At 39.0% G+C, this 12,417-nt stretch overlaps 1 protein-coding gene across 2 annotated transcripts; it reads left to right on the plus strand.

Moving 5' to 3' along the window:
- The first annotated feature begins 4,466 nt into the window (after window positions 1-4,466).
- Window positions 4,467-11,844, plus strand: LOC137261702 (beta-1,3-galactosyltransferase 5-like). Of its 2 annotated transcripts, none has more exons than XM_067799482.1 (2): window positions 4,467-4,543; window positions 10,293-11,844. In XM_067799482.1, exons 1-2 carry the CDS (start codon window positions 4,477-4,479, stop codon window positions 11,441-11,443), a joined length of 1,218 nt encoding a protein of 405 aa, XP_067655583.1. In that variant the 5' UTR covers window positions 4,467-4,476; the 3' UTR covers window positions 11,444-11,844. The 2 variants fall into 2 exon arrangements, with proteins under 2 accessions (XP_067655583.1, XP_067655584.1); XM_067799483.1 differs by lacking the exon at window positions 4,467-4,543 and adding an exon at window positions 6,856-6,985.
- Window positions 11,845-12,417: the final 573 nt, after the last annotated feature.

A 12,417-nucleotide genomic window follows, 5' to 3' on the forward strand; every position in this document is an offset into this window, starting at 1 on the left:
ACATATCAGGAATAAGTAATAACGGTGTTTTAAGTTTTTTTATTTTTAGATTGTATGTAACCTTTATTTGTGAATCCTTGATCAAGCTGACAACACAGCTACGGGTGTGATTCGATTAATTCGATGACTGCGGTCATTATTTCATGATGTTTCCACCTAGAAGTATGGCCTGTAGGTGTAGGCCACGCTACGAATGAGAAAGAGAGAAGGTCACTGTGACTTGACTCCAACAGTACCTTGGCAGTTATAAAGTATTTTAAATGTTTAAACTTGCTGCGGTCTGTCAGTGACTTGTCTGTCAAGTGACCGAAGTGCAAGTGAAACATGTCAGCTAAGAACAATATTAATAGCGTGAGCCACTCACCCAGAACATTTGCTCTGGTTGCAACAAAAGAAACTTTAGGTTTGCGACTGACCAAAGGATGCGAAAGTTAAGATATTTGGTACTAACACTTATAATTAACACTAAAATCAATAGCTAATACTAATACTAATACTAATACTAATACTAATACTAATACTAATACTAATACTAATACTAATACTAATACTGTAGCTGCAGGTGATGTGAGAATAACGTTCTTACTTTACATACCTTTTTATATACCTATATTGCAACGCCATCTGTCAACGTGCACACATGTCCAGCATTATATACTATGGACAAAAAGGTTTCCTTCTCATTCATCCATCAACCGAAGGAAATATATCAGTTTCATCGCAATGTGTCAATGTTGTAAGCTTAGCATTGTGCTATATTAATCGCATCGATCAATCTGTGACCTTGTGGTATACGATCAATGAAAGATGAAATGGCGCACTGAAAACACCAATGGCCTTATGGCGCACATTTAGTCCCACCTGGCGCAAAACAATTCAACACTTGACGCCTGATAAAAAAGATAAATTTCACAACAGAAGAATATCGAAGTCTTGCTTAACGTGCCCTTGGACTATTTATTTGTAAATGTAAAGTAGCTGGTATAGTGAAGTTTGTAATATTCAGAACATTATATGCCATTGTTGCATAAATGTCCAACTGATCATTTCCTTTCTTTTGGTGTCGTAAGACAATATCTTGATCTGGCTGACCGCGGGGATATGGGTTAGACTTGCACCTTTAAATTTACTAAGCTAAAAACTACAGATGATTTGTAACAATAGGAAAAGTCGAATCATTTATAAATCAACTCTTGCTCTCAAATATATCACAAATCATAGACTAGCTGAATCAACTCCTCCACCCGATCCTGTACAACTAACAACTAGTTTCTGAAATGAACATATTTTACTGAAAATAGGTTCATAGTAAAAAAATATAAAATAAAAAGATAATGACATGGAGTCCTGAGACTTTCTTCATTTTAAAGAAAATTTGCCACATTTTCTAGACTTGCGTGTTCTTTCTTGGATATATTTGCTTCAGGGTCTGTACGACAAACTGCAAATCCTGGCAACTACCAGTTTTTGATATGACGAATATTACCGTGACTGAAATGGAAATAGTTAAACAAGGGTCGTTTCTATTAGATCACCATGACTAGCTGAGTGACCTGAGAGGCGGAGGACTGATAAATGATATTATCTTATCTTCGTGTAAGATATTAAGTATTTTAATTTCATTGGTCAATGGCACATAAACGAGTTTCCGTGTCAGCCCTTCAAGGAGGTTGTCCACTGGAAAATATATAACCAGCTGCAATGGTAACCGCCAAAGTCTCCGCCAACAAGCTGCATCGGTAATAATCGTATGACGTTAACCGTTCGATAAGTTCGATACATATACATATATATATATATTCAGAGGCTAAGCTTTAACCTAGCCACCTTTGTGTAGGTAGACGTATCGCTGTTACAACAACGATTTACCTACAGTTCCCCCACTGCTATTGTTCCTTGTAGGCATTAGTAGACAGAACCACCTACCACCCACGATGAAGGCGGCCCAGAGTCAAGGGAGGAAAAATCTGCATCTAAAAACCAGTTCAAGGATGACAGGAGAGTGGAATACTACAATAACGACCTAGCAGACCTGTAGGGGTTTCTGAAGTGGGGTTGCACCGACAAGGCTTGAAACTGGGCGCAATACGGACCTTCCCGTCAGTGGGAGAGCATGTTTTTATTGTACCGATTGTGGGGAAGATAAGAGGCATGTTTTATTTCAGCGTCCAGTATATACAGATGTCCGTAAAGATCTTTTGACAAAATGTAATGATGAGTTAAGTGGTCTGATTTCGATGTACAAAATGATAATGTTAAGGAGGTTGGATACAAAATATCCAGATGTCAAGCAATTGCTAAATTTGGTATCATTTTATTAAAAAATGGGTTTCGACTCTAACTATATCATAAAAATAGCAAGTCACCACGGCATTTGTTTGACAAGTGACCCCCCCCGTACCATCTGTACAACGTAATATGTCCACAAAAGTTCTTCTAAAAGTAAATTACTTACTTATATTATTCAATATGTGTTTTTGTAAAGTTATTTCAGTATTTATATGTAATAAACAGGAAAATAATTTTAAAATACTGATTCATCAATAAAAGAGATGTTTATAATGACAAGATTTCTGTATAAAAATGATTTTTATGTAATAAATTCACACTGGATAAATGTGTTTAAACCCCCCGTTTATGCATGTTATTCATTGTAGTTTCAGCTTGTATTGTAGTAAATTTAACTTCATCTATATCATCATCTATTATTAATGTTTTGTGTCTCATAACATTATATAAACACAGTGGCTCATTTTTATAGAATATATACCTGTATGTAATATATAAGGTGAGACGATAACAAACCATATCCCTGTCTGTCTATTTCTCATGTGTATAGCAAACACATTAAAAGTGCAAACTGCATGTATTCAGTCATGGGTATTACCTGTATTTCGAATTCGTGTGGTGACAGTGAGGTTTCATTGATGAAGCACCGTCAGCTAACTTCCATTAAATACTACTGTTCTTACACCCACACTCAAACTATGAAGGAACTTTTTAGCAAGGTTAGTCCTCGTTTAATTATTGCATTTTTAAAGGAATTAGATTTGTTGAATGGATTATAAATAGATAAATATTTTATGATTGGAAGATTAAAACAGTAACTCAAATCGTTAGTGGCTGTACCCTCAAAGGGGGTTTAAGTACTGTAAAATAATTGTCCTCCTGAGAGGGTACTTAAGTCCCAAACATTTGATGTATATTTAATTTTTCCAGGTTTTTTAATCGTAGAATAAGTGTTCTTTTACTGTATGGCTAGATTTGTCTAAATTGCTAACAGCTGAAGGGATGTTGTAAATCCAGCTAGGGTCCTGCAGGAAGCAAATGTACTGTAAGTCCCCATGGTCCTTAGTATGGTGATCTACCTTCAGTTGTTGGCAACCTATAGCCCATTTTTATATTGTTTTGTCCTCTGTGGATACATTGTTTTAGATCTCATCACCAGTTTTACATTATATTCTGTGATATTCTAGTTAGTTTTACTGTCCATCGTTGACAAGTTTTTACAACGTGTGTGTTATTAATTCACTTGTATTTTTGTAATTAATCGTTCTCGTCACGATATGGCTGCAATATTGCCGATGTGACGTTAAATACAAACTCACTCACTCACTCTTACACCCACACGTATTGCTGGTACAAATCAGATATGTCTGTGCCGTTTGTGTCGTGTTTAAACCTTCGACACTGCTCCACTTCACTAAGGTTTTCATCACTCTTCTTTCATTTGTTACTTGGGTGATTTCTTTGACCTTTGTTTGACATGACGTAACAGTTCATGTTCACCAACAGAGCTTCAACCCAAGGGGGAACATTTAAATTTGTTTTCACATTACCTTGGGTGGGCTGTTAGTGAGTGACTTTAGTTTTACGCCGTCCCAGGAATATTCCCGCTATACGGCGGTGCTCTGTAATAATCGAGTCTGGACCAGACAGCCTAGTAATCAACCGCATGAACATCGATCTGCACAACTGGGAACCAATGACATGAGACAACCAAGTCAGCGAGCCTGACTACTTGATCCCATTAGTCGCCTCTTTCGACAAGCATAGTCGCCTTTTGTTGCAAGCATGGGATGCTGAAGGATCTTCACTGGTCTAAATGAGCTACTAAACAATAACATCATTTATACATCGTCGTCATCAACAGCTACTTTCATGACTTATGTTTGATCTCCAGGGCTCTGTCAGACACGTCTTGAACCCTAATAACGTTCTGCAGGTCTTTTTATCTCTGTTAACAGTAATAGGCAGTGTCTGGAGTGTCAAAAAACAGCTTCAACTGCAGAAACGTTCGGGATGTGTCTCAATTCTGACGGCTTGGTAACCTAAGATGCCACAACGACTCGCATATGTAGCTGTAAGCGATGTGGGCTGTGGAAGGCAGTTTGGATTGATAAACTATGTAACTCAAGGACAACATAGCCTGATAACAGATAACAACTGGTTATCCGAGCAAACAGTCCAGTTAGAATGCAAGTACATGTATGCGTGTTTGGTTTTCCTGCAGTGATTCTACCTATTGATTCCAATGGATGTGGTACGTTTGTTCCTTCAATATTTGTACACACACACACTCTCATACACACATATATGCACACGATGCACACACACGTACACGCATTCATGTACACACGCATTGCACATACACTACACACATATTTCTTATACACATACGCACACTGCACATACACGCATTACAAATACAGACATGTACACACGCATTGCACATACACAAATTACATATATTGCACATACACACAATGCATATATTGTACATACACGACCCGTGAAGGTCCCCGGGTACAATAGGCCGTCAGCAACCTTAACGGTTGCCATAATAGGCGACTGTGCTTGTCGTAAGAGGCGACTAACGGGATCGGGTGGTCAGGATCACTGACTTGGTTGACACATGTCATCGGTTCCAAATTGTGCAGATCGATGCTCATGGTGTTGGTCACTGGATTGTCTGGTCCAGACTCGATTCTTTACAGACCGCCACCATATAGCTGGAATATTGCTGAGTGCGGCGTAAACCTAAACTCACTCACTCACTGTACATACACGTGTACACATACTGCACAAACATATGAGCATACACATTGCACCAAACATGTACGCACACATTGCACATACACACATGTACATACATTGCACAAACACATGTACACACACATTGCACACACACGCATTGCACACATTGAACAAACACACGTGCGCACACATTGCACACACACTTTGCGCATACACATGTAGACACATTGCACAAACACGTACACACAGATTGTATACACACATTGCACATACACACATACACGCATGACACATATTCCACAACACTTGCACACTCATTGCACATACACATGTACATACATTGCTCAAACACATGTACACACATATGGCAGAGACATGTACACACATTGCACACACACATGTACACACACATTACACAGATTGAACATGCACGCATACACATTGCACATTCACACGTTCCACATCACACAAACAGATGTACTCGCATTGCACATTACACACACACTGCTCATGCACACATGTACACACACGTTGCACAAACACATGTATGCACACATTGCATATACAACTATTACACACACACTGCATATACAAACATCACACACACATAGCACAAAAACATGCAGACACACACACGACAGGTTGTGTTACCTTCATGAAATAGGGGAGCGGGGAATGTTAATCAGCGACCTTTTCTCGGCTGTCCGGACATGTTCGGACATGTTCGGACACTCATTGTACAAAAAGGGCCCTTTCACATTTAACGCTTAGCAGTGGAACATTCTCCAACAAGATCCACGTGCTTCTCCATCTTACTCTTCTTTCCGGAGATCTCTAAACACTCACTTCTTCCGCCAAGCTTTTGACTGAACACTCCTTTTCCTTCGTAGCGTTATGAGCTATATATTCGTCCTAGAATGGCGCTATATAAGTGGACTATTATTAATATATTTTACAGATTAAGAGAAGGTTCAGGTGATCCTGGCAGTCACGCCGGTAAAGCTCATTAACAGCTCAGGCAAATTATAAGTTGTCTAATTTACTATTTTGTCTTTCCTGCATTCCTTGCCTATGGAAACAATATGTTATTGTTCCAATGCAATGTAGTCGTCACGTTATAAGTGTTATACTTATATATAGAGCAATTACAGTGTAGTGAACAGTAATCCTACTTAACATGTGTTTTCGTTTCATTTCGTTACACCCGCCAAATCCTAATTAACAACTGCAGTGACACGCATCCCCAGCGTTCTGATGGGTACTTAGTTTAGTCAATTCACATTAAACGCATTCCGAGAGATGAATAACCTACCTACCTACCTACCTACCTACCTACCTACCTACCTACCTACCTACCTACCTACCTACCTACCTACCTACCTACCTACCTACCTACCTACCTACCTACCTACCTACCTACCTACCTACCTACCTACCTACCTACCTACCTACCTACCTACCTACCTACCTACCTATCCAAACACATACACGGATCAAACAAGCCAAACGTGAAAGCAAATAGTATATGAAAAAATGAATAGACAATACTAATTACAGTAAATATTAATAACAGTGAATACACCAATGGCCACTTCTTCATCTGTTCGATCGTGCCTATATATGACAGCTGCGTATCTCTGTGTATGCCACCTGTGCATAAGATTTTCCCCATTCCGATGAGTAACGGAGGTAGACGTGTTGGCTCATTCTGGGCAGATCAGCTGAATGCTACCCGCCTTTCATATATAATTTACATGCATTGTTCCGTGGGCCACGATAATTCCTGTGGCTATTCACGTAACAAAACAACGTCACACCACTCGCTCCAGTATAAGCATTCGGTTAACACTCAGACCTGCATCACTCGGTAGTACAAGTTTGTACAGTTTCTTTGCATTGGAATTTCTCATTGTTTCATTTCTACAGGCTGACCCACACTGAGCATGAGGTAAGTACGCTTATTTGAGCTTTGTTCCGTATTGTTTCATTATGTTCCGACCCCCAGTTTTCTCTTGGACATGCGGAGGAAATTTCCAAATTTGATGAATCAGTGACAAGAATTATGTCCGATGTTATTCCCTATCATACAAGACGTTGACGAGTTATCACTTAAATTCATTACATTACATTACCAATCAATATGCTATTGCTTATATTGTATGTCAGAACGTCTTTGAATGTCACTTTAAAATATTAAAATTATGTCCGATAAAATGTTAAAAGTATGTCCAAAAGATCAGGCACAAGTGCACCACCACTGGTTTGCCCGTCACCTACCTGTACACAGTTAAACATAATGATACGATGTGAGTTGCGCAATTTTACTGTAGAAGCTTGACATTGTGGTAACTTGTTCAGTTGTGGTATACATAGTTGCCTACATCTATGATGGACATTCCTCTGAGAGAGAGAAAGAGAGAGAAAGAGAGAGTGAGAGAGAGGGTGTGGGGTGGGGATGGATAACAACTTCTGTTTATGACGTTTCGATACAGATTCTGACGTTTCTATACAGATTCTTTATGGTTGTCAAGCAAAACTGATAACCGTACAGATCTCTGCATCGAACTCTCACGAAAAAAAGAAGTTGTTTATGCATCCAGTTTGTCAATATAGCGTGTCACGGTCGTTGGTTTAATAATATTTCATTGATCTTGAATTATTAAAAAATGAAAAATGTATTCCATGCATCATAAGATGTAAGAATATCGACATACATATTCACACGCAACAGAAGGTTGTATTAAAATAGATCCATAACATTCTAAACTCACGAATTGGTGTTTCTTAAACCTGAGTTGAGGAAGAATCTCGTATGAATGCATAAAACTGCAAAACATTGCCTAATTATAAGGTTCTCATTGGGTCATTGTACATGTATTGTGGAATGTTAAACTCCATTTGCCAACTATCCCTTTATAGGTACAAAGACAAAAATTCAAGACCTTTCAGCTCCAAAATGCCTTTCAAAAACTTGGTACACCCTGTTTCACCCTTATAGGTACAAAGACAAAAATACTACAAAACGAATACTTGTGCTCAAACAAATAATACATAGTATAATGTTCTCAGCGGGTCATTGCACATGTGTTGTTGAATGTTCCACTCCATGTGTCAACTACCTCATATGCGAAAAGTAAAAAATAATACAGGACACAGTGGCTATACTTGGTGTACCCCTCGACCGAGCGAAACAAGTCTTCGGGCTAGGCTTACTGCAAAGGCAGGTATGAAAGTCTCTCAGTCGGTAGGTTTACATCACCGCTAATATCGGATTGCACCTCCATCAATCATTCATTAACCGGCCTGATTGGATATCAGTTTCTATGCCAACCAATTGTCACCCGAAAATTAAGTGTAGATAGAAATCTCTCTGGGACTATTCCCACCCTGCACAGGACTGCTTGTCGCCGTGTACCTGCGTAATGGGCTTTGATCATGAACATTGTAGTGAATGTAGATTGTAAAATAAGACATCACCCCCACCCCCTCACACCCAAATAAAATAAATAAATAAATAAATAAACATAAAAAAACAAAATCCCCCCAAAACAACAACAAAAATACAACAAAAACAAAATAAAAAAAGACAAAAAAAAAAAAAAAAACAAAACAAAAAAACCCCGAACCCCCCAAAAACAGAGAAACAACAACAAAAAACCACCACCCCAAAAATAAAAACCAAAACAACAAAACAAAACGCCCACACCCAAAAAAACCCACCAAAACAAAACAAAAAAACAACAACAAAGAAACAAACAAGCAAACTAAGAAACAAAAAAACCACACACGAACAAACAAAAGAAAACAAAACAAAAAAAACTACCTTTATTTTACAACCGTTCTGGTCTACATGTATTTGTGTATACAACAATTGGAAACAAAGGTTTGGCGAAGCCCTTTCTGCAGTGCTAAGGTAATAAATAAAGCAAGTTTCAAGCTTGAATCACGGCCTTCATTCTCCCACATACTCGTCAAGCTCTTGAGTTACAACTGGGTTGGGATAGAATACATGATTGAGTATAGTTTTACACCAGTTTTATCAATTTTACAGCATTGTCATCAGAAAAGGGATTCACATATAATAATTGTACTTTTATGGAGAATCCAACCTGGGTCTTCGACGCGATACCCGAACGCTTCAACCATTCGGCCCCGCCCGTAGGTCGCTGCCACAATAGTATGTGTATGATGCAATGAGACATATCTTGCCATGTTGGGCCTATTTATTCAGCAGCTCCAAGACAACACAGCCTCTGCAAAGCACCAATCGATAATTCCATTGTTATTAATTCATGATGTCGCGGCAACCATTAGTTTGGTGCTAACAGGGACAGGGGTACTGTTTCCAAATGATAACCAGTTGGGAAACTTTAATTAAGTTCTGGACAACGTAACAAATAATTAATGTCTCCCTAAGTATAAACTGAAGCGAAGTCACGCGAGATGAGAACAAGTTTTGAAAAAGCCATGTTGATTTACGTAATACTGGTGATGGGGGAATTCATGGTATGATTAGTGTTCGACATTGACAGTTCTTCATATTTCTAACTAATATTTTAGTAGCTTTACCAAAATGAATCGATGGTAATTTTTACCGTATTTCCATCACTGTATGAATTCTATATCTACTTGGTACACCGTGAATACATGACACGTTTTATGGATAACAACTTCTTTGATTCTTTTTTTTACACGTAGTTTCAGAGCTATTTCCAGCTCCTTCATATGGTGAATGCTGAGCTCCATAATTAGCTTAGAATTCATGATGAGAGAGCTAGAATTAAGTCAGCATTCATCTGATGAAGGAACTAGAATTAAGTCAGCATTCACTTGATGAAGGAGATATAATTAACTCAGCATTCATCCGATGAAGGAACTAGAATTAGCTCTGAAACGTCGTGCAAAAAATGAAAAGAAGTTGTTATCCATAAAACGTGCCATGTATTCAAGACCTTTCAGCTCCTAAATGCCTTTCAAAAACTTGGTACACCCTGTTTCACCCTTATGCACCGAACGATATTTAATGTTTCACAGACATCCCGGGTAGGAAATTGGTTGTTTCACAGATACACCTTATACGGGACGGAATATTTCAGATATATACTTTGTATTGGATGTTTCCCGGATATTCCTCATATGGGCTGTTTCACAGATACACATAGTGCTGGGTAGGATGGATCAAATCATATATGACTCAAAGAGACACATATACGTATGACGCAAAGATTCACTTTTACAAAAGGTGTTTGTTTCAGATTCTAACAGCGTAGTCATGCGCCGCCGCCAACTATGTGGAATCGCTGTGGTTGTGATTGTCCTCATGTTAGGAGTTGTACGGTATACACAGTCACCAGGCATCGATAATTCCGTCTCTACCCAAAACCGGCGTCTACCGGGATCTAATGTATTAGATTCTCGCAAGGAAAGAGTCCAAGTACTTTCAAAGAAGACAGAGATAAAAACAAGGCGTGTTACAATTCCTTCAAGGACAACAGTTACTCCAAACAAACATGCACACAAAGACAATGTGCCTAGTGAGGAAGAAATATATTTTGTCAAGCGCCCTAAACGAGTAACCCCCCTTGACTTCAAGTTTACCATACCTGGACCGCCTGTTTGCTACAGCAAGAACTATCCTTTGCTGCTAGTGCTTGTGTTGACAATGCATGACCATGTGGAAGAAAGGAAGGCAGTTCGGGAGACTTGGGGCAGTGTTGTTAAGACCAAGAAATGGGGAGAAGCGGATGTCCCCGAAAACACCTTGCTGGTATTCTTGCTGGGGAAACCAGATAACGATTCCAAATCCGATCTCGCTCGTCAGGAAAATGAGGTATACCACGACATTGTTGAAGCAGATTTTAAAGAATCCTATTTCAATTTGACCTATAAGGTTTTGATGGGATATAAATGGGCAAAACAGTTTTGCCCTGCAGCAAAATACATTCTAAAGGTAGACGAGGACACATTTATCAACCTGGCCGCACTCGTGAACATTCTAGGAACATTAGATTTGGGAAACACTGTCCTTGGACCCTATTTTGAAACAGCAGGCGTTGAAAGAGGTGGAAAGCATCGGTTGGACAAGGCGAGTTATCCTTTCAGAGCCTATCCTCCTCATGTAAAGGGAAACTTCTATGTAATGCCATCTGACTTAGCGTTCAGGGTTGTGGAAGCAGCGGAGTATATGCCCTATGTCTGCATTGAGGACGCCCACATAACAGGGATTCTTTTAAAGGTCATAGGGGGCAAACATATAGGTGTTTCCCCAGCTGCCTATCGCCCGAAAGGACCTTCAAATCAAATATGTGACTTTAAAAACCCTTTCAAACTTGCATCACAAAAGGTGACCCCAAATATGGCTAGAGAAATTTGGAAGATTATATTAGGACAGAGAAAGTGTTCGTGAAAATATACACATCAAACAGTTTTACTTCTCTGCTATGAGTTGGCATTTGACAAATACATTATATTTAATTACCTTGCTTTGCATGTGTTTGTTCTAGGTGTAAGTGGTACAGGATATACCCTTTCCGCAGAAAACATGAGGTATATTGTTACATTTCTTAATGATATTCTACTTTTTACACCCAGTTTAATCTGTTTCATCACATATACGAGACTTGTTAATCCTTTGCCTTTAGTTGTATATTTGTATCCATGACCCGTGGCCGGGTCATTTTATTACCATTCATTGTATTATCCACTCATTGTATTATCCCGTTTTGCAGGAAACCTTTTCTGCTCCGACCCAACCTTCTGTGTTACTTGTCTGTTGTGCTCAGATACGATATACGTTGTACAAATGGAGGTACTTGTTTGTGAGTTTTATGTTCTTAAATCAGTTTGATCGTGAAAAGTGGGTGAGAGTTGTGTTTTACGCCGCTTTAGCAATACTCCAGCAATATCACGGGACATCAGAAAAATGCTTCATGCACTGTACCCACGTGGCGAATCGAAGCCTTCGGCGTGACGAGCGAACGCCTTAAGCTCTAGGCTACCCCACCGCAACTTGACTGTGAAGAATACTAAGGTGTGCATATACGAATATAGATGTCCTGTTAAGTACGCGAGTATCATAATTATTATACAAGGATTAGATTTGGCTAAGAATCTTTGTACCTTGTTAATGGAAAATGATTACAAAAATTAATAGAAATAACAAGATGAAGACTCGTTTCCTTCTCATTCTGGATATACATGGACGGAGCACTTAACCTCCGAGATTTCCACTTCCATGTCAGCAATTAACCAAACCCTAGAGTGAGTGAGTGTAGTTTTACGCCGCGGTCAGCAATCTTCAAACTACCTGGCGGGTTTCTATTAATAATCTAATCTGGCTCAGACATTCCAGCAACTAGCAGCCTAAGCATCCATCTGTGC

Source organism: Haliotis asinina, chromosome 14 (assembly GCF_037392515.1).
Source record: "Haliotis asinina isolate JCU_RB_2024 chromosome 14, JCU_Hal_asi_v2, whole genome shotgun sequence".
NCBI lineage: Eukaryota > Metazoa > Mollusca > Gastropoda > Lepetellida > Haliotidae > Haliotis > Haliotis asinina.

Excerpts from the sequence above, each read along its gene's own strand:
- LOC137261702 (XM_067799482.1), top strand. The coding sequence starts at position 4,477 with ATGCAAGTACATGTATGCGTGTTTGGTTTTCCTGCAGTGATTCTACCT. Across the intron at positions 4,544-10,292 it reads TATTGATTCCAATGGATGTG|ATTCTAACAGCGTAGTCATG; the intron begins GTACGTTTGTTC and ends TGTTTGTTTCAG.